The sequence below is a fragment of the Ranitomeya variabilis genome, chromosome 3, assembly GCF_051348905.1.
Source record: "Ranitomeya variabilis isolate aRanVar5 chromosome 3, aRanVar5.hap1, whole genome shotgun sequence".
Classification (NCBI taxonomy): Eukaryota; Metazoa; Chordata; class Amphibia; order Anura; family Dendrobatidae; genus Ranitomeya; species Ranitomeya variabilis.
Window position 1 is genome coordinate 516,708,372 of NC_135234.1, and position 23,657 is coordinate 516,732,028.

The 23,657-nt window shown below is 43.2% G+C and overlaps 1 protein-coding gene across 1 annotated transcript in view; it reads left to right on the forward strand.

The window, feature by feature from the left end:
• The window catches only part of ATP4B (ATPase H+/K+ transporting subunit beta), a 47,410-nt gene that overhangs the window by 12,726 nt on the left and 11,027 nt on the right, over positions 1–23,657 (forward strand). Inside the window, exons 5-7 of the mRNA XM_077296954.1 lie at positions 15,251–15,307; positions 21,087–21,173; positions 21,255–21,442. Coding sequence (XP_077153069.1) covers positions 15,251–15,307; positions 21,087–21,173; positions 21,255–21,416 — 306 coding nt within the window. The 3' untranslated portion in view covers positions 21,417–21,442. The remainder of the gene's footprint in view (positions 1–15,250; positions 15,308–21,086; positions 21,174–21,254; positions 21,443–23,657) is intronic.

The window sequence follows — 23,657 nt, forward strand, 5'->3', positions numbered from 1 at the left end:
ACTTTGTTCTTTGAGAGTACTTCTATAGGAATGAATGGGAACTGTAGCAATAGTGTAGAAAAGAGAGCTATGATGTTTCTGTAACTTGGGTGTTACTCTAACATTGCAACTCGCTTTGCTACACTATTACTGTAACTCTTAGTTATTAGTTACCAGCTAAGCTAACAGCATATGAATGCATTTTGGTATCCAAGACACAGATCTAAAAATAATTATTTCTGTTTTGGCCATAAAAGGCAAAGATGTGAATAACCCTCTACTGGTGAAAAAAAATCCTGAAATCCTGCAATTTCACTCTGTCAGCTGAACCTCAAAGTAGGCTGACACTTCTTGTTCTGTAGAGTGCCCTGTTGTGAATTTGGTTTTTGGGCTCCCCCGGTGGTCGCTGGTGGTACTGACTTGTGTGCTTCACTTTCTCTGTTCACCTGTTTCCATCAGGATGTGGGAGTATCCTATTTAGCCTTGCTGCTCAGTTATTCTAGTGCCGGCCATCAATGTAACCAGAGCCTTTCTGTTGCATGTTCCTGCTTCTAGACTACTATCAGCTAAGTTGGACTCTTAGTCCTAAGTTTGTTTGCATTTTTGTTCCAGTTCACAGTTATGTTATGTTTCTGTAGCTGGAAGCTCTTGTGGGCCGAAATTACCACTCTGGTGTCATGAGTTGACACATGAGTCTTAAAGTAATTTCTGGATGGTATTTTAATAGGGTTTTCAGCTGACCGTGAAGTTCCCTATTGTATCTTCTTACTATCTAGTAAGCGGACCTCGCTTTGCTGAACCTACCTTCATACTGCGTATGTCTTTTCCTCTGAACTCACCGTCAATATATGTGGGGGGCTTCTGTCTCCTTTTTGGGGGAATTTCCCTAGAGGTAAGCCAGGTCTGTTTTTTCCTCTATTAGGGTTAGTTAGTTCTTCGGCTGGCGCTGGGCGTCTAGGGATAAAACGTAGGTACGTCACCCGGCCACTGTTAGTTGTGTGGTAGGTTTAGCTCACGGTCAGCTCGAGATTCCATCACCCAAGAGCTAGTCTGTTATTTAAGTTCTCTGACGTTCCCTTGCCATTGGGAACCATGACAGTATGGCCGGCCAAGGGTTAAAACCGTTGGCAGAAGAAAGGAGAGAAAAAGAAGTCTGCAGATTTTTTTTTTTTTTTTTTTTTCCTTCTGAGCTTGCTCTATAGTTTACTCAGTTGCATTTCTGCTCTAATTGCAGCCTTTGCCTCTCTCTCTCCTTCTAATCCTTGAATGGCTCTGATCTCACCTGATTAAAATGGATCCTCAGAGTTTGGCTACAGGTTTGAATAATCTGGCTACGAAGGTTCAAAATTTACAGGATTTTGTTATTCATGCTCCTATATCTGAACCTAGAATTCCTATACCAGAATTTTTCTCCGGGGATAGATCTCGTTTCCTGAATTTCAAATATAATTGTAAATTATTTCTTTCCCTGAGATCTCGCTCCGCTGGAGATCCCGCACAGCAGGTTAGGATAGTAATTTCCTTGCTGCGGGGTGACTCTCAAGACTGGGCATTTGCATTGGCACCCGGGGATCCTGCGTTGCTCAATGTGGATGCGTTTTTTCTGGCTTTGGGGTTGCTTTATGAGGAACCTAATTTAGAGATTCAGGCTGAAAAAACCTTGATGGCCCTATCTCAAGGGCAAGATGAAGCTGAAATATACTGCCAAAAATTTCGTAAATGGTCTGTGCTTACTCAGTGGAATGAGTGCGCCCTGGCGGCGAATTTCAGAGAGGGTCTCTCTGATGCCATTAAAGATGTTATGGTGGGGTTCCCTGCACCTACAGGTCTGAATGAGTCCATGACAATGGCTATTCAGATTGATCGGCGTTTGCGGGAGCACAAACCTGTGCACCATTTGGCGGTGTCTTCTGAGAAGGCTCCAGAAAATATGCAATGTGATAGAATTCTGTCCAGAAGCGAACGGCAGAATTTTAGGCGAAAAAATGGGTTGTGCTTCTATTGTGGTGATTCAACTCATGTTATATCAGCATGCTCTAAACGTACAAAGAAGGTTGATAAGTCTATTTCAATTGGCACTTTACAGTCTAAGTTTATTCTGTCTGTGACCTTGATTTGTTCATTATCGTCAATTACCGCGGATGCCTATGTCGACTCTGGCGCCGCTTTGAGTCTCATGGATTGGTCCTTTGCCAGGCGCTGTGGGTTTGATCTAGAGCCTCTGGAAGTTCCTATACCTCTGAAGGGTATTGACTCTACACCATTGGCTAGTAATAAACCACAATACTGGACACAAGTGACTATGCGTATGAATCCAGACCATCAGGAGACGATTCGCTTCCTTGTGTTGTACAATCTACATGATGTTTTGGTGCTCGGATTGCCATGGTTACAATCTCATAACCCAGTTCTTGACTGGAAAGCAATGTCTGTGTTAAGCTGGGGATGTCAGGGGGCTCATGGGGACGTACCTTTGGTTTCCATTTCGTCATCTATTCCCTCTGAGATTCCGGATTTTTTATCTGATTATCGTGATGTTTTTGAGGAGCCTAAGCTTGGTTCACTACCTCCTCACAGAGATTGCGATTGTACCATAGATCTGATTCCGGGCAGTAAATTTCCAAAGGGTTGTTTATTTAATCTATCTGTACCTGAACATGCTGCTGTGCGAGAATATATTAAGGAGTCCCTGGAAAAGGGACATATTCGTCCTTCTTCATCTCCCTTAGGAGCCGTTTTTTTCTTTGTATCTAAAAAAGATGGCTCTTTGAGGCCGTGTATTGATTATCGACTCTTGAATAAAATTACAGTCAGATATCAGTATCCTCTGCCACTGCTGACTGATTTGTTTGCTCGAATAAAAGGGGCTAAGTGGTTCTCTAAGATTGATCTCCGTGGGGCGTATAATTTGGTGCGAATTAAGCAGGGGGATGAGTGGAAAACCGCATTTAATACGCCCGAGGGCCATTTTGAGTATTTGGTAATGCCTTTTGGTCTTTCAAATGCCCCTTCAGTCTTTCAGTCCTTTATGCATGACATTTTCCGGGAATATTTGGATAAATTCATGATCGTGTATCTGGATGATATTTTGATTTTTTCGGATGACTGGGATTCTCATGTCCAACAGGTCAGCAGGGTTTTTCAGGTTTTTGCGGGCTAATTCCTTGTGTGTGAAGGGTTCTAAGTGTATTTTTGGGGTTCAAAAGATTTCTTTTTTGGGGTACATTTTTTCCCCCTCTTCCATTGAGATGGATCCTGTCAAGGTTCGGGCTATTTGTGATTGGACGCAACCTTCTTCGCTTAAGAGCCTTCAGAAATTTTTGGGCTTTGCTAATTTTTATCGTCGATTTATAACTGGTTTTTCTGATGTTGCTAAACCTTTGACTGATTTGACCAAAAAGGGTGCTGATGTTGCTGATTGGTCCCCTGCTGCTGTGGAGGCCTTTCGGGAGCTTAAGCGCCGCTTTTCTTCTGCCCCTGTGTTGCGTCAGCCTGATGTTACTCTTCCTTTTCAGGTTGAGGTCGATGCTTCCGAGATCGGAGCTGGGGCGGTCTTGTCGCAGAAAAGTTCCGATTGCTCCGTGATGAGACCTTGTGCGTTCTTTTCTCGAAAATTTTTGCCCGCCGAGCGAAATTATGATATTGGTAATCGGGAGCTTTTGGCTATGAAGTGGGCTTTTGAGGAGTGGCGTCATTGGCTTGAGGGGGCTAGACATCAGGTGGTGGTATTGACCGATCACAAGAATTTGATTTATCTTGAGTCTGCCAGGCGCCTGAATCCTAGACAGGCGCGCTGGTCGTTGTTTTTCTCTCGGTTTAATTTTGTGGTCTCATACTTACCAGGTTCTAAAAATGTGAAGGCGGATGCCCTTTCTAGGAGTTTTGAGCTTGATTTCCCTGGTGATTCTGAACCTACAGGTATCCTTAAGGATGGGGTGATATTATCTGCTGTTTCCCCAGACCTGCGACGGGCTTTGCAGGAGTTTCAGGCGGATAGACCTGATCGTTGCCCGCCTGGTAGACTGTTTGTTCCTGATGATTGGACCAGTAGAGTCATCTCGGAGGTTCATTCTTCTGCGTTGGCAGGTCATCCCGGGATCTTTGGTACCAGGGATTTGGTGGCTAGGTCCTTCTGGTGGCCTTTTCTGTCTCGAGATGTACGAGTTTTTGTGCAGTCTTGTGATGTTTGTGCTCGGGCCAAACCTTGTTGTTCTCGGGCTAGCGGATTGTTGTTATCTTTGCCTATTCCAAAGAGGCCTTGGACTCACATCTCTATGGATTTTATTTCTGATCTCCCTGTTTCTCAGAAAATGTCTGTCATCTGGGTGGTGTGTGACCGTTTTTCAAAGATGGTTCATTTGGTGCCCTTGCCTAAGTTGCCGTCCTCTTCCGAGTTGGTTCCTCTGTTTTTTCAAAATGTGGTTCGCTTGCATGGTATTCCGGAGAATATCGTTTCTGACAGGGGGACCCAGTTCGTGTCTAGATTTTGGCGGGCGTTCTGTGCTAGGATGGGCATTGATTTGTCTTTTTCGTCTGCGTTCCATCCTCAGACTAATGGCCAGACTGAGCGAACTAATCAGACCTTGGAGACTTATTTGAGGTGTTTTGTGTCTGCGGATCAGGATGACTGGATTGCCTTTTTGCCGTTGGCGGAGTTTGCCCTCAATAATCGGGCTAGTTCTGCCACTTTGGTTTCTCCTTTCTTTTGCAATTCGGGGTTTCATCCTCGCTTTTTTTCTGGTCAGGTGGAGTCTTCGGATTGTCCTGGAGTGGATACTGTGGTGGATAGGTTGCATCGGATTTGGGGACAGGTGGTGGACAATTTGGAGTTGTCCCAGGAGAAGACTCGGCATTTTGCTAACCGCCGTCGTCGTGTTGGTCCTCGTCTTCGTGTTGGGGACTTGGTGTGGTTGTCTTCTCGTTTTGTCCCTATGAGGGTTTCTTCTCCTAAGTTTAAGCCTCGGTTCATCGGCCCGTATAAGATTTTGGAGATTCTTAACCCTGTGTCCTTTCGATTGGACCTCCCGGCATCTTTTTCTATCCATAATGTCTTCCATCGGTCATTATTGCGCAGGTATGAGGTACCGGTTGTGCCTTCCGTTGAGCCTCCCGCTCCGGTGTTGGTTGAGGGTGAATTGGAGTACGTTGTGGAGAAGATCTTGGACTCCCGTGTTTCCAGACGGAAACTTCAGTATCTGGTCAAGTGGAAGGGCTACGGTCAGGAGGATAATTCTTGGGTGACAGCCTCTGATGTTCATGCCTCTGATTTGGTCCGCGCCTTTCATAGGGCTCATCCTGATCGCCCTGGTGGTTCTTGTGAGGGTTCGGTGCCCCCTCCTTGAGGGGGGGGTACTGTTGTGAATTTGGTTTTTGGGCTCCCCCGGTGGTCGCTGGTGGTACTGACTTGTGTGCTTCACTTTCTCTGTTCACCTGTTTCCATCAGGATGTGGGAGTATCCTATTTAGCCTTGCTGCTCAGTTATTCTAGTGCCGGCCATCAATGTAACCAGAGCCTTTCTGTTGCATGTTCCTGCTTCTAGACCACTATCAGCTAAGTTGGACTCTTAGTCCTAAGTTTGTTTGCATTTTTGTTCCAGTTCACAGTTATGTTATGTTTCTGTAGCTGGAAGCTCTTGTGGGCCGAAATTACCACTCCGGTGTCATGAGTTGACACATGAGTCTTAAAGTAATTTCTGGATGGTATTTTAATAGGGTTTTCAGCTGACCGTGAAGTTCCCTATTGTATCTTCTTACTATCTAGTAAGCGGACCTCGCTTTGCTGAACCTACCTTCATACTGCGTATGTCTTTTCCTCTGAACTCACCGTCAATATATGTGGGGGGCTTCTGTCTCCTTTTTGGGGGAATTTTCATAGAGGTAAGCCAGGTCTGTTTTTTCCTCTATTAGGGTTAGTTAGTTCTCCGGCTGGCGCTGGGCGTCTAGGGATAAAACGTAGGTACGTCACCCGGCCACTGTTAGTTGTGTGGTAGGTTTAGCTCACGGTCAGCTCGAGATTCCATCACCCAAGAGCTAGTCTGTTATTTAAGTTCTCTGACGTTCCCTTGCCATTGGGAACCATGACAGTGCCCCTATTGACTAGACCTTACACGATGCCATGACATGCTGACTGTGAAAATTGATCCGGCTGCCACAAACCCCAAAAGAGGATGCCTGACCAGAGTAGTGCACATTTTTTTACTCATTTCCAGCCACAGCATATGTTTAGAATACTTTCCCTTAGAAAGCAATTAACAGCTCCAGTCTATTGCTTAATATAGTCCATGTGTAGTACTTTCTGTGTCGTAATTGTACCATGGTCTTCCAAGTCCAATATTTCTTCACTAATGCTCCTAGATCCAGCATACTTATTGCCTCTTCACCCCAATTTGCTTGTGCTGTCTAAGGGCTCCCACCTACCCACAGCTATACTTCGTCCAGTCTATCATTATGTTACACACGTGGTCAAAATTGTTGGTACCCCTTGTTTAATGACAGAAAAACCCACAATGGTCACAGAAATAACTTGAATATGACAAAAGTAAAAATAGCTAAAAGATCTATGAAAATGAACAAATGAAGGTCAGACATTGCTTTTCAACCATGCTTCCACAGAATTTTTTAAAAATTAAGCTCATGAAATAGGCCAGGACAGAAATGATGGTACCCTTAACGTAATATTTTGTTGCACAACCTTTGAGGCAATCACTGCAATCAAACGATTTCTGTAACTGTGAATGAGACTTATGCACCTCTCAACATGTATTTTGGCCCACTCCTCAAGAGCAAACTGCTCCAGGTGTCTCATGTTTGAAGGTTGCCTTTTCCAGACGACATGTTTCAGCTCTTTCCAAAGATGCTCAATAAGATTTAGGTCAAGACTCATAGAAGGCCACTTCAGAATAGTCCAATGTTTTCCTCTTAGCCATTCTTGGGTGTTTTTAGCTGTGTATTTTGGGTCAGTATCCTGTTGCAAGACCCATGACCTGCAACTGAAACCAAGCTTTCTGACACTGGGCAGTACATTTCTTTCTAGAATCCCTTGATAGTCTTGAGATTTAATTGTACCCTGCACAGATTCTAGACACCCTGTGCCAGATGCAGCAAAGCAGCCCCAGAACATAACAGAGCCTCCTCCATGTTTCACCGTAGGGACAGTGTTCTTTTCATGATATGCTTCATTTTTCCATCTGGGAACATAGAGCTGATGTGCCTTGCCAAAAAGTTCCATTTTAGTCTCATCTGTCCATAGGACATTCTGCCAGAAGCTTTGTGGCTAGTCAACATGTAGTTTGGCAAATTCCAGGTTGGCTTTGTTATGATTTTTTTTTCAACAATGGTGTCCTCCTTGGTCATCTCCCATGAAGTCCACTTTGGCTCATGCAACGATGGATGGTGTGATCTGACACTGATGTTCCGATCTGACACTGATGTTCCTTGAGCTTGAAGTTCACCTTTAATCTGTTTAAAAGCTTTTCTGGGCTCTTTTGTTACCATTCGTATTATCCGTCTCTTTGATTTGTCATCAATTTTCCTCCTGCGGACACGTTCAGGGAAGTTGGCTACAGTCCCATTGATTTTAAATTTCTGAAAAATATCTGCAATTGTAGTCACAAGAACATCAAGCTGCTTGGAGATGGTCTTATAACTTTTACCTTTAACATGTTTGTGTATAATTTTCTTTTTAATCTCCTGAGACAACTCTTTCCTTTGCTTCCTCTGGTCCATATTGAGTGTGATACACATCATGTCACCAAAACAGCACACTGAGTATCTGCAGCCCTATATACAGACCCACTCACTGATTCCAAGATGGTAGACATCTGTGATGTTAGTTAGTGGACACACCTTGATTTAACATGTCCCTTTTGTCATATGTTCAGGGGTACCATCATTTCTGTCCAAGCCTATTTCATGAGTTTTATTTTTTTTTAATTCTGTGGAAGCATGGTTGAAAAGCAATGTTTGACTTTAATTTGGTCATTTTCATAGATCTTTTATTTTTTATTATTTTTGACAGATTCAAGTTATTTCTGTGACCATTGTGGATTTTTCTATCATTAAAAGAGGGGTACCAACAATTTTGACCATGTGTGTATCTAGACATTAATTTCCTTAATTTTTACAATGTTGCACATTAGGTACACTTTTTTTTACTTTGTTATTGTACCTTGGCATATTTGTAAATGTCAAAACCCCACGAGCTAGAATATATAATTTTATATATCACATACATAAAGATGCATAGTTCATCAAATAATGTGAGGAATATTTTTAAAGAACCTATATTAATGGAAGGTCCTACTTTTTTTTATAATTATTGACTATTACCGTAATCAATTAATGAGCTATTAATTGATGAAAACTGGTTCATACAACTTAATCACTGTTTCCAAATTGAGTAGAACTTCCCTCACACAGCGTCTTGTCTTAGACCTGGTGAAATATCCAGGTAGATTTGCAGTATGTCATCATATCATAAGAATTCAAAGGACCGATTCATCATTTGCTTTTTTGTCAGCTTTCTTTTTTTTGTCTTACGGCATTCATTGACATTTTTTGTGCCAAGTTTTTGTGCAATGTCGTGCATGTGGTTCATGAATTTTCTTTAATATAAAATTCCATAATTTTGTCCTTTGCCAGCTTTATGACTTTGTAGCACAAAAGGTCAAAAAGTCTTCAACTACACCAAAATAAAAATCCACCATAAACTTTTCTCCAGACAGGGACTGGAGTGGGATGCAAGAATGCAACTTTATAAAAAGTTTCATGAGTTTGTCTAAAAACATCTGGATAAGCAAAGTTTTTGAGGACAAGTCAAAAAAAGATTTAAAATAGAAAAACAACTTAAAATGTGGAGCAAAAGAGGAAAACCTAAAAATAAGGTGCAAATACTAAAACAACTGATGGGGAGCAAATTATTATTCCACACAGGTGGAGAAATATCAGTGATGAATCATGGCCAAATGTCTTTAGACGTCAGCATCACATCATGAATATAGGCGATGATAATTGGGTGCAATGCTTAAGATGAAAATTAAATGAGACATCTAAATGGCTGTATGACACTAGATGCTCTAAGTGACAGACATTTTACAATTCTGTGTCTGAATCTGGAATACATGACCCCCAGATTCAGCTTTAATTAGCAAGTTTACATCAGTGACTAAAGGTGCTCATTGGATTAACGTTAAAGAAGTTGTCCACTACTATAACCTTTTTTTTTTTGTCATAAATCTTGCTATTATGTGCCACTGAAAACATCTACTGTGTTTATTTTAGCAATATTACCTTTTATCATGCTGTAGCAGCACATCTTTAGTGCTGGATTCAGCTCTCATGGGGTTAATCGACAACTTCCTTTCTCCTGAGATATTGTGCTCTAATACTACAAGTTCCATGATGCATTGCACTGGCCTCTAAGCCCGAACATACCACACCCACTCCAAAACACACCCAAACCCCTCCCTCCTCTCCCTCCTCTAGCTTCAAAAAGATTTGTGATGTCATTTCTGTCCAACCTCCTCTTTTACATTTGTCCAACCCACACTCCATTACACACGGATAGAGGGATAGATAGATGGATAGATAGATGGATAGATAGATAGATAGATAGATAGATAGATAGATAGATAGATAGATAGATAGATAGATAGATAGATGTCTATTTCCATATCCATGTTTCTAAACCCCTTCACTCCTGGAGCTTTTTTCGTTTATCGCTCCCCTTCTTTCCAGAGCCATAATTTTTCCGTCAATATGGCCATGTGAGGGCTTATCTTTTGCGGGACAAGTTCTACTTTTTAACGACACCATTGGTTTTACCATGTCGTGTAACAGAAAATGTGAAAAAAATTCAAAGTGCAATGAAATGGCAAAAAAACTGCAATCCCACACTTGCTTTTTGCTTGACTTTTTTGCTAGGTTCCCTAAATGCTAAGGCTGCGTGCACACGTTGCGGATTTGATTGCAGATCCGCAGTGTTTTTTGCCGCACTGAATTGCATCAAATCCGCAGTGTAGTGCACAACCATTGTAAGTCTATGGGAGCCGCAGACTTGTTGTGCACATGCTGCGGAAACAGCCGCACCGAAACGCAGCTTTTTTTTCTCGCAGCATGTCACTTCTTTTGTGCGGAACTGCATCGTTTCTGCAACTTTACACTTTCATTGAGTTGGGCACATCCGCAGCAAAGCCGCAGATGTAAAAAAGATCTGCAGTTTTGCGGCGGATGTGGGTCCGAGAAACGCTGCAGCTCGGGAGGATGGAAGTGTGTGGGCGGTGATGGTGTGCGTGTATGTGTGTGCGGGCGGGGTCTGTGGGCTGTTCGGATGTGTGCGGCGCTGTGCGGGACTGTTCAGGTGTGTGCAGGGTCTGCGGGCTGTTCGGATGTGTGCGGCGCTGTCCAGGACTGATCAGGTGTGTGAGGGGTCTGCGGGCTGTTCGGATGTGTGCGGCGCTGTCCGGGACTGTTCAGGTGTGTGCGGGGTCTGCGGGCTGTTCGGATGTGTTGGGGACTGTTCAGATGTGTACAGCCCTGTGCGGGACTGTTCGTGTGTGTGCAGGACTGTTCAGGTGTGTGCGGGGCTGTGCAGGGGGTCTTTTGGGGTGTGTGTGCAGGCATCATCCGATGGGACTACAAGTACGCAGCATCCAATCTGCAGCTCATTCGGATGTAATCTGGACAGTGGACACACACCCTACGCTATCCATACATCTATCAATAGATATATCTATCCAGACACATCTGCAGATAGATATATGAATAGATAGATGTATGCATCTATAGATCTATCTATATGTAGATCTGTCTATCCATTTCATCTATCATCTATCTGTCTATCTGTGTGTTTAATGGAGTGTGGGTTGGACAAATGTAAAAGAGGAGGTTGGACAATAATGACATCACAAATCTTTTTTTTTTGTTCAATAATACATCTTTATTTTGCTTTCCAAAACGCCTAAAAACCGTGCAAAAACCGCAAAAAAAGCGATTTAAAAAATGCATCAAAACCGTGCAAAAAAACTGCATAAAAACGCATCAAAACTGAAAAAAAACGCATCAAAACCGCACCATAATTGCATCAACACTGCACCAAAACCGCACCAAAAACTGCATCAAAACCGCACCAAGAACTGCATCAAAACCGCACCAAAAACTGCATCAAAACCGCACCAAAAACTGCATCAAAACCGCACCAAAACTGCATACTGCAACAAAACAGCAAAACTGCACTAAATTTTGATTCAGTTTTTGGTGCAGTTTTGATGCAGTTTTTGGTGCAGTTTTGATGCCTTTTTGGTGCGGTTTATGCGCGGTTTTAATGCCGTTTTTTGAAATAAGTAAATAAACGGAAAATGTGCATGATTTGAATGGAAAAATGCATGAAAAAATGGATTCCAAGCCCGGATTCATAATTTCACAGCTCAGTTTCATGCGTTTTTTTGCTGGATCCATCGCTGTGCGTTTTTTCGCCGGACAGAAAAAACGTTCCTCTGTATGTGTTTTCCATCCGGCGGAAACAGCTTTTTTGATGGATCCGGCAAAAAACGGATGAAACGTGTGGCCATCAGGCGCAATCCGGCGCTAATACAACTCTATGAGAAAAAAACGTATCCTGCAGAAAAAAATGGATCCGTTTTTTTTTCAAAACTCACCGGATTGTGCCTCATGGCAAAAACCTGATGTGTGAAAGCAGCCAAATATATGGATAGATACATCTATGTATCTATAGATATATCTATCTATAAATATATCTATGGATAGATATATCCATAGATATATAATAGAAAGGCCGATGTTTCTAAGGCTACCTTCACACTTGCATTTTTAGCAATCTGTCTTTTTGGCAAAAAAACGGATCCTGCAAATATGCTCGCAGGATGTGATTTTTACCCATAGACTTGTATTAGTGACGGATCGCGACGGATGGCCACACGTCGCGTCCGTCGTGCAACGGATGCGTCGTGTTTTGGCGGACCGTTGGCACGTCCGTCGCGTCTGCCATTTTCTACCGCGCATGCACGGCCAAAACTCCGCCCCCTCCTCCCCGGACTTCAAAATGGGCAGCGGATGCGTTGAAAAACTCCATCCGCTGCCCACGACGTGCACAAATTTCACAACGTGCATCAGTATGTAGGCCCGACGCATAGCGATGGACCCGTACCGACGCAAGTGTGAAACAGGCCTTAATGAGCGTTTAATTTAATAAAAAACCGGAAAAAAACCGGCGTGGGCTCCCGCGCAATTTTCTGCACCAGAGGGGGAAAGCCGACGGCCGGGGGCCAATATTTGTAGCCTGCTATGAATATCAGCCCGCAGCTGTCTGCGTAGCCTTTACTGGCTATTAAAATAGGGGGACCCCCCCAAAAAAATGACGTGGGTCCCCCCATATTTTATAGCCAGAAAGGCTACGCAGACAGCTGCGGGCTGATATTCATAGCCTATTGAGGGGCCATGGATATTGGTCCCCCCCACCTACAAATACCAGTCCGCAGCCGCCCCAGAAATGGTGCTTAGCCCCTCTCTTCCCACTCCCGTGTAGCGGTGGGATATGGGGTAATAAGGGGTTAATGTCACCTTGCTATTGTAAGGTGACATTAAGCCGGGTTAATAACGGAGAGGCGTCAATAAGACGCCTATCCGTTATTAATCCAATACTAAAAAAGGGTTAATAAAACACGCACACATTAGGAAAAAGTATTTTAATATTCTTCATTTCACCATACTTACCATACTTCAGCCCCTGCAAAAAACGTAAAATAATAAACCGCATACTACCTGTCCGCCGTAGTCCAATTAATAACGAGTGTTCCACGACGATCTCTCCTATAGAACAGTGACATCGGGTGATGTCACTGCTCTATAGGACCTTCAGTGACACACTGACAGGAGACAATGGCTCCTGCAGTGCATCACTGAGACGTTACTATAGTTCACTGGTCTCACTTTATGGCAAAAAGCTGCGTGGGAACTTCCCCACACAGCAATGCCATAAAGTGAGACTAGGGACTATTTTCTCACAGGGGCGTAGGAATACATTGTGGGGAATACATTGTGGAAGGATACCTTCCTCCCCTCATTGTGTTCCTGGAGCCCCTGGAGAGTGGGTGCATCATCTGATGCTCCTGCTCTCCACGGAAGATCGTTGAGGGACACTCATTTTAATTGGATTTCTGCAGATCAGGGAGTATAGTGTTTGTTTATTATTTTAATATTTTTTACAGATGACACTGGCTTCGGGGATCAAAGTGACAAGTGATGGTGAGTATGTAATCTATGTTATATGTACTGTATGTCTGTATGTATGTATGTACTGTATGTATGTACTGTATGTGGCATGTCGCATGATGTTGCATGTCGTCGCATGGTGCATGTTGTCGCATGCTGCATGTCGTTGCATGCTGCATGACTTGCATGCCGCATGTCGTCGCATGCCGCATGTCGTCGCATGGTGCATGCCGCTGCATGGTGCATGCCGTCGCATGGTGCATGCCGCCGCATGCTGCATGCCGTTGCATGGTGCATGCCGCCGCATGCTGCATGTCGTCGCATGCTGCATGCCGCATGTAGTCGCATGGCGCATGTCGTCGCATGGTGCATGTCGTCGCATGCTGCATGTCGCATGTCATCGCATGGTGCATGTCGTCGCATGGTGCATGTCGCATGTAGTCGCATGGCGCATGTCATCGCATGGTGCATGTCGCATGCTGCATGTCGCATGTCGTCGCATGTCGTCGCATGCTGCATGTCGCATGGCGCATGGCGTCGCATGGTGCATGTTGCATGCTGCATGCCATTGCATGCTGCATGTCGCATGTCGTCGCAAGCTGCATGTCGTCGCATGGCGCATGTCGTCGCATGGTGCATGTCGCATGTAGTCGCATGGTGCATGTCGTTGCATGCCACATGCTGCTTGCCGTCGCATGCTGCTTGCCATCGCATGCTGCTTGCCGTCGCATGCTGCATGTCGTTGCATGCCGCATGTTGTTGCATGCCGCATGTAGTCGCATGTCGCATGTCGCCGCATGGTGCATGTCGCATTTAGTCGCATGGTGCATGTCGTCGCATTCCACATGTCTTCGCATGGTGCATGTCGCCGCATGGTGCATGTCGTGGCATGGCGCATGTCGTCGCATGGCGGATGCCATTGCATGGTACATGTTGCATGCCGTCGCATGGTGCATGTCGCCGCATGGGGAGTGTCGTCGCATGGTGTGTGTTGTATGTATGTATGTACTGTATATGTATATGTGGTTTTTTTGTGTTTTTTTTACATTCATCACATTAGCCGGATGATGGGACTACTACTGTCCCATCATTGGCTAATGTGTCACTCACTGCCACTGTAGCAGGCAGAGCCCGATGGGACTTGTAGTCCCATCGGACGATGCCTGCACACAGAGACACACACACACACCACACACCCCAAAGACCACCCCCCCAGCAGACCCCAGCACATACCGGCGCCGGTCTGCACAGCGCCGGCGCCCGTCACCGCACAGCACCGGCGCCCGGGACCGCACAGCACCGGCGCCGGAGACCGCACAGCACCGGCGCCCGGGACCGCACAGCACCGGCGCCCGCCCGGGACCGCACAACACCGGCGCCCGCCTGCACATCCCTGCCTAGCCCGCCCCCAGCACAGCCCCGCAGGCAGCCTCAGCCCCGCCCACAGCCCAGTCACTCTTTATGAGTGACTGCTGTCTGTGGAGCCTGGGGTCACGCCTGCTACTGACGTCACGTCAATTTCCAGAGTCTGGAAATTGACGTGACATCGGCGGAAATGAGCGGCGGCTGAAGCCTGGGGTTCACGTGACCCGGACTCAGCCACCAGCATAGCGCCGCTCACAGGCGAAAACGGCTAAGGAAGGTATTTGCACAATTCGTCAGGGGCCCCGGGGGGATACATTGGGGGGTTAATTTAAAGTAGTGGACAACCCCTTTAAGTAAATCGATTGATTTTGGTGAGACTGCACAGTTACCTTATGTACATATATGGGGGCCATGTAATTTTCTCATAGCTTATAATGTCAAGGGAAAGAAAGTTCAGGCATGTTGAATATCAAACTCAGAAACTTTTGTTCTCAGGGTAAATACGTTACTCCCTTCACACATGCACACTCGGAGGTCTGTAAGACTGACTGCTAGCCAGGCAAGCACTTGGCTGACAGATATTGAAGGTCTATTCTCTAGATTGCAAGTTTCTAGCCGTGAAAGTAAATTATGTTAGAAAATTGTACCAATGTGTAACAAATTGTGTTTTTTTTTTCCAGATCATAAATTTCATACCCGACAATAAAACATCCCCAACTCTACATTGCTCCTCAACGGTTTGTTTGATTTACAATCAAGTAATGCAATTATGTTTGTTCACTGTTGTATTGAAGTGTTAAAGGGAATCTGTCAGCATGATTTTACATTCAAACTATTTATATGTAAGAACGGAGAACACAGTATATGCTACTTAATAAAAACCCTTTTTATTGAACAATTATTAAAAACAAATATAAGGCATAGCGTAACAATCTTAAGTGAAGAAAAAGAACAGTAGTTGGACTAAAAGTTCTGCCAATCAACAACAAAGGGGTGACTCCACCAGTGGGAAATATATAGTCCTTATTGTACTTCTGCTCTTAGCAAATGGTATGCTTTGCCGACAGCCAATGGGCAGAGCAAAGCTCAGTCAATGTAAGCATTATATGTATGCCAGTAGTCAGAGAGAAAGGATCAATAATATGTTATATGATCTAATGTATAGATTGAATCATAGGGTTGATCCCCTTTCCTAACATCCCACTATAACTCATGCATATAAATTGTAGAATGTGCAACACCATGAAAAAACATAAACGAGTCTTATTCTTAATGCTTAATTCCATATTATCATTAGAAAAATCATATTGGAAACATGACAGAGTTCAATTTGGTATTTATTGCCAATTTTTACAATTCTGACCACTGTCAATTTATAGGTTATAGCTCTGGAACGCTTCAACGTATCCCACTGATTCTGAAAGTGTTTTTTTCATGACATATTGTACTTCATGTTAGTGGTAAAATTTCTTCACTATAACTTGCATTTATTTATGAAAAAAAACGAAAATTTGGCAAAAATGTTGAATTTTTTTTCAATTTTCAAACTTTTAATTTTTGTACTTTAAATCAGAGAGTGGTGTCAGACAAAATAGTTAATAAATAACTTTTCCCACATTTCTACTTTACATCAGCACTACTTTGGAAACATAATTATGTTTTGCTAGGGCATTATAAGGGTTAAAATTTGACTAGCGATTTCTCATTTTTTCAAAATAATTTACAAAACCATTTTTTTTAAGGACCACCTCACATTTGAAGTGAGTTTGGGGGGTCACTATAACAGAAAATACCCAAAAGTGGCATTATTCTAAAACCTGCACCCCTCATGGTGTGCAAAACCACATTCAAGAAATTTATTAACCCTTCAGGTGCTTCACGAGAAGGAAAGGGAAGGAAAAAATGAACATTTTACTTTTTTCACAAAAAACTTTACTTTGGAACCAATTTCTTTTTTCACAAGGGTACCAGGAGAAAATGGACCACAAAATTTGTTCTGAGTACGGTGATACCCAATTTGTGGGGGAAAGCCACTGTTTGGGCACATGACAGGGCTCAGAAGGGAGGGACCACGATTTGACTTTTTGAATGCAAAATTGTCTGGAATCATTGGTGGCGCCATGTCGCATTTGGAGACCCCCTGATGTATCTAAACAGTGGAACCCCCGCAATTCTAACTTCATCCCTAACCCCAACACACCTCTAACCCTAATCCCAACCCAAACTGTAATCCCAACCATAACCACAACCCAAACCCTAACTTTAGCCCAACCCTAACTTTTGCCCAACTTTAGCCCAACCCTAACTTTTGCCCAACCCTAACCCTAGCCCCAACCCTAGTCCCAACCCTAAACCTAGCTTTAGCCCAACCCTAACCCTAGCTTTAGCCCAACCCTAACCCTCACTTTAGCCCAACTCACTTTAGCCCAACTCACTTTAGCCCAACTCACTTTAGCCCAACTCTAACCCTAATGGAAAAATGTAAATAAATATATTTTTTTATTTTATTATTTTTCCCTAACTAAGGGGTTGATAAAGGGGGGTTTTATTTACTATTTTTTTAAATTTGGTCACTGTGATAGGGTCTATCACAGTGATCAAAATGAACCAATAGGAAAATGTTCTTATTGTTGCCGGCTGGCAGATCTTGGCAGGCACACTGCACATGCGCCCACCATTTTCTCCCTGGAAGATGCCGGCGGCCTGGGGGACTTCACGGGAGGGATGCAGGGAGATCGGAGGTATCGGTGGGATAGGGGGACCCAATTGCTCTCTCCAGTGATGTGCGATCACTTCAGAGGAGAGAGAAATTAAATGGGAAATCAGACTTTTTTTTTTGCGGTCGCCGTTATACTGTTATTAACGGTGATCACAACATTGGGGTCGGTAAAAACTGACCCGAATCATGTTCTCTGGGGTCTCAGCTACCCCAGTAGCTGAGACCCAGAGAAATTCTGACTCTGGGTGGCGCTATACACTTATTATTCAGCGCCGTTAAAAACCAGCTCTGTGGTTTAAGTACCCTCAACTGCCGCCATTAAAAGGCGTATCGGCAGTCATTAAGGGGTTAATTACCCATTCTTATTGCATCAGTAGGACACCAGCCAAGACTCCCCAAGCACGCATTTTCATGGTAGTTGCTTACTCAAGGGGCGTGACCGAAAGTGATAAATGTCCCTCACTATGTAGAAGGACCTTCCGATCTTGTGATCGGAGAGGGCAAATGGTGATGAGAATGTAGGCGCATATGCACAGCCGCAAAATGGCAGTCTATCACTGCCCACCCGCTCGTCAACCACAAACGCTGTTACATTGGATGGCCGATGCCTGGCTGCATCCCACGCGAACGCAACACGTCTACTGACAGAAAGCTGCCCTGCACAGATCACCACAGAGAACACACATGCACATTCACCATATCATGCAAATAATGGGATTACAAAACAATAAAATAAAGTGCAACAGTACAGTATTTGTATATATTAAAAACAAATGTAATCCATAACTTGCTGCATATATAGGATATATATGTCAGTATGATTAGAAAATTGACAGTGTATATAGCACAATTATATCTAAATAGGGGTACACAATAAATATGACTGGCATTAAATCCTAATGCTAATAAAGTCAAACATAGTCTTTTATCATGGACTGGTATATGAATAATGTCACTTGTAATGAAAGACGATACGCCCATGATACTTCTTCCAACATCGGCATGCATATGCATATGTGTGCAAACAATATTCTAGATAGTCTTAAATATAATAAAAAGAAAATCAATTCATGCATAGAAACAAACAATAAAAAACAAAACAAAATTAAACTGGGACAATATATTGTGGCAACTCTTCGAGCCATCCCCTCTTAACCCAACTCCGCCCTTCTTGAGCCACTGTGTATCCTTGCATCCAGATGAAGATACCGAACGGTAAGACTTAGAAAACAGTGTAAAAGTAAAACTGTCTTTGTTGCCCATTGCAACCAATCACAACGCAGCTTTCATTTTGTATTCTGCTTTTGAAAAATTGTAACTGCTGTGTGATTGGTTGCTATGGGCAATAACAGCAGGTTTTTTTTCTTTTTAGACAGTTTCAAGAATCTACATCTTTATTTCAGCTTTATATAAAAAAAAGAGGTGATTCAGTAGGGGAGACAGACGAAAGCTGAATTGCATGGAATACAAGGAGACTTTGTAATATCCATCAGGGAATTGAACCCAACCCTGCTGCAAGACCAAAAGCATTAAGGGAAATAATGCATTAGAGGAACCATCCAGAAGCTAAAATGGAACTAAGATGGTAGGCAACAGCAAATAAAGCAAGTATACAAAAAGGCATATATAAAAGCATCTACATTATTCCTTGATAATGGCCTACATTGTATATTAAAAAATGGTGGCGTTCTTCTTTAATGAAGATATGTGATCCAGATCTTTATAATTTTGCCTTAGCTGCTTCTGCCTATAGACCTTAAACACTGGAGAGGTCTGCATATTACTCTGTAGAATGTTAATGCAGAATAAGCAGCTGAATGAGACCATGCAGCTTTGGGGGCGGAGAACCATCTGTTAAACATTCAAGACTTCAGACTATCCACAGAAAAGGCAGAGATGGTTTATTACCATCTCTGTTTTCCCAGCTGCTGTATACACAACACTAAGGGTACTGTCACACAGTCACACTTTGATCGCTACGACCGTACGATCCGTGACGTTCCAGCGGTATCCATACGATATCGCTGTGTCTGACACGCAGCAGCGATCAGGGATCCTGCTGAGAATCGTACGTCGTAGCAGATCGTATGGAACTTTCTTTCGTCGCTGGATCTCCCGCTGACATCGCTGGATCGTTGTGTGTGACAGCGATCCAGCGATGTGTTCGCTTGTAACCAGGGTAAACATCGGGTAACTAAGCGCAGGGCCGCGCTTAGTAACCCGATGTTTACCGTGGTTACCAGCGTAAAAGTAAAAAAAAAAAAAACGTACATACTCACATTCCGGTGTCTGTCCCCCGGCGTCTCAGCTTCTCTGCACTGTGAGCGCCGGCCAGCCGGAAAGCGAGCACAGCGGTGACGTCACCGCTCTGCTTTCCGGCTCTGCTGCTTACACAGTGGAGAGAAGCAGAACGCCGGGGGACAGACACCGGAATGTGAGTATGTACGGTTTGTTTTTTTTTACGTTTACGCTGGTAACCAGGGTAAACATCGGGTTACTAAGCGCAGCCCTGCGCTTAGTAACCCGATGTTTACCTTGGTTACCCGGGGACTTCGGCATCGCTCCAGCGCCGTGATTGCAACGTGTGACCGCAGTCTACGACGCTGGAGCGATACTCATACGACGCTGCGACGTCACGGATCGTGCCGTCGTAGCGTCCAAAGTGTGACTGTGTGACAGTACCCTAAGCAAGCTCTGTGTATGCAGTAGAGAAAGATAACAGCTCTTTCTCCTCCTGACTCCGCCATCATGTGATTGTCAGGTGTCGGGAAGTAACAGGAGCTGCTGGGTCAGGCTCAGATGAGCTCTGCAGTTACCCTGTAAATAGGGCTAAAATAGCAATTGCACTTACGGATTAAACCAGCTGTACAAATATGTATTAAAATGTAGAAATGCTCTCCATGTCCTTTTGTGTTGACACAAAAGAGCAAGAAAAAAAATAATCAGGAAAAAAAAGACACTGCCAGATTGACTCGTTGTCTCCAGAACTGACCCATCAGAAAATCATATATCCAATATATAAAAAAATATTTATACAGAAAGAACACAATTTAAAATATATTTTAATGGTTCTTTACACGCGCAAATAAAAAATGAAAAAAATGAAAATAGAAATGTAAAAAAGATAAAAACTAGTATTTCCTTTTATTTACTTTACATTCTTCTCCAATATTAGTAAAAAAAAAAATTGGAATATAAAACTGACAAACATTTCTCCTGATCACTTACATTTCTGGCTAGAGTGGGAGTTAGCTTTCTTTGTCTTGTTTTTCAAATCGGACTTTAAGCAATTACTACATTTTCCGGGATTCTGCTTTATAGACCTTGGAATAGGAGATAGTAGGCAATGGTATACCAGTTTTCAATTACTGAATGTTGAAGATTCTGTTGTCAGATTCCTTCAAAAGATGTTAGAAGGAATCCTCTGTTAAAAATCAGAGGACGATGGAGCTCCAGTAAAGCCCCGTAATTTTAATTAGTGCCGTGTTATGTCACTGAACATCTAAAAGGTTATAGGAAGCAGTGATACAGGAATGTGCATGAGGCTTGAGCTATAACAGACCCAAAACAAGGCTGATTTATCCCATTAATTTGTAAAGGATACATCAGGTTTCCATTTTTCTACTTTTGTGTTCAAGCTAGTGACAAACTGGGGTAGTATATAATGTTAGGACCTGTAAAGAAAAATTATGCATTTGATCATGGAACCTAATTTTTGACCTAGAATGCTTGTATAATGTAATATAAAGTACTACTAATTATAATGAAATCATGTTATACATGCTTACAACACATAGGACGAACAAGATCTTGGACATGTAGAATATTTTCCGCATGGATCCTTTGGTGCACAGTACTTCCCATACTATGGAAAGAAGAGACAGGTATCCTAGAGTGAAAATCCAGTTATCCAGTCTTAGTTATTTTTCTAAAATTCACAATATCTTCCCCCTCATTTCTTTCAGCCAAACTACACCAATCCATTAGTGGCGGTGAAACTTTCCAATGTTAAACTCGACAAGGAAATTGAAATTGTTTGTAAAGTTAATGGAAGCCACATCATAAATGAGAACCCTCATGATCCCTATGAAGGAAAAGTGACGTTCAGGCTTAAAATACATAACTAATTTGACCTCTATAACTGGAATACAAGGTATGAACAGTGTGGCGACGTTTCATTACAAACGTCACGCAAAAGGTACACTAACAATGAACCAGGAGGAAAGTCAAATTTTGGACGTGTATTTGCTAACAATTACTTTAGAGATAAGCAGATGAAATGCAAGATGATAAGTTATCAGGGTACTCATGTTAATTCCAAGTATGCATACACGGATAATACACAAGGACCAACACAATAAAACGTAAAACGATTGTAAAACATTCATTGCCAAATTCTAGTATATAAAAATGAACCTTATACTGAACTGTATATATGGTCTGTTTACAGACCGCAATCTCCAGAACAAGAGCGCGTCTGCTGACCAGAACTCAACAGTCTCATCCAGTCATGGGCAAAAGTTTGGATAGTGACAAATTTTGGGTTTTATTTGTTTCTATGGCTACTGAAGTACAATTATAAGCATTTCATAAGTATTCACTCTTATTGAAAAATACATAAAACTTATGCAAAGACTCAATATTTATAGCATTTTTCAATAAAATGTATAGCATTTTTTTCAAATCATTCGCTACTCACCCTGGCATACTGGATATCAACTTCTGGGTCAAATCCTGATAGATTCTTACTTAATCAGTGCTTGGAGTTTATCACAATTTCTGTTATTTCATTTACCCACCCACTTTTTTGAGTTTTATTCACAGGTTATCGATGGTACTGAGATCATGAGGAGTTTCCAGGGCACTGTTCTAAAATTTCAATGTTTTTTTTTCACTGAGCCACTTAATTATCAATTTTGCTTTCTGTTGGCAGAAGTTGCTCTCAATTTGCAATTGAGATACTGATTTGGCTCTTATCCTAAGTCATATTGCAAGACTCATTAATGGGTTGATTGTGACTTGTAGGATCGCTACTTCCAATAGGTGGCACTATAGAGTTCAAGTCCTCTTTTTCTCTGAAGAGGCAATTTTCATAAAAAATAGGGCACTTTTTTGTCTAAAAGAAGAAAGATGTTCAGCTCCACCGAATTCGTGAAGAAAAAGTTTCTTTATTCACAAACTTTACAAACCATGTGGGTGTGAATCCCAACGCGTTTCTGGAGACTAAAGGTACCTTCACACTGAACGATATCGCTAGCGATCCGTGACGTTGCAGCGTCCTGGCTAGCGATATCGTTGTGTTTGACAGGCAGCAGCGATCAGGATCCTGCTGTGCCATCGTTGGTCGGAGCAGAAAGGCCAGAACTTTATTTCGTCGCTGGATCTCCCGTAGACATCGCTGAATCGGCGTGTGTGACGCCGATTCAGCGATGTCTTCACTGGTAACCAGGGTAAACATCGGGTTACTAAGCGCAGGGCCGCGCTTAGTAACCCGATGTTTACCCTGGTTACCAGCGTAAACGTTAAAAAAAAAAAACACTACATACTTACATTCCGGTGTCTGTCCCCCGGCGCTGTGCTTCTCTGCACTGTGTAAGCGCCGGCCGGCCGGAAAGCAGAGCACAGCGGTGACGTCACCGCTGTGCTTTCCGGCTGGCGCTTACACAGTGCAGAGAAGCACAGCGCCAGGGGACAGACACCGGAATATAAGTATGTAGTGTTTGGGGTTTTTTACGTTTACGCTGGTAACCAGGGTAAACATCGGGTTACTAAGCGCGGCCCTGCGCTTAGTAACCCGATGTTTACCCTGGTTACCAGGGGACTTCGCATAGTTGGTCGCTGGAGAGCTGTCTGTGTGACAGCTCTCCAGCGACCACACAGCGACGCTGCAGCGATCGGGATCGTTGTCTAGATCGCTGCAGCGTCGCTAAATGTGACGGTACCTTAAGCTCCCTTAATCATGACACTTTTTTGCCTAACAAACAAGCAATCCCTGCATGTGATGGGGTTCTCGAACAGTCGCGAGACATGCAGCCACGGTGACTTGAGCATAGTATTAGAGGATGCCTAAGATCCTCTATTAGCACTCGATCATGCTCGGATAACACCTTATCCGAGCACGCTCACTCATCACTATTCAGTTCCTCTGTAGCGCTATCACAGGACATATTAAGCATCATATACTGAACTTTAAAATCAATAGTTTCGTCTTGCAATCTCCTCTTCTTGCAATGTCCTATATTGGTGTTCTGTTTAACTCTTCTCTTGATAATTAATGAAGGTACTGAGTAAGGGAATTCAGAATATCCCAGCACAGTATTTAAAATGGCTTTTAACAATCCAGACAAACTGATGCAGTATATGGAGAG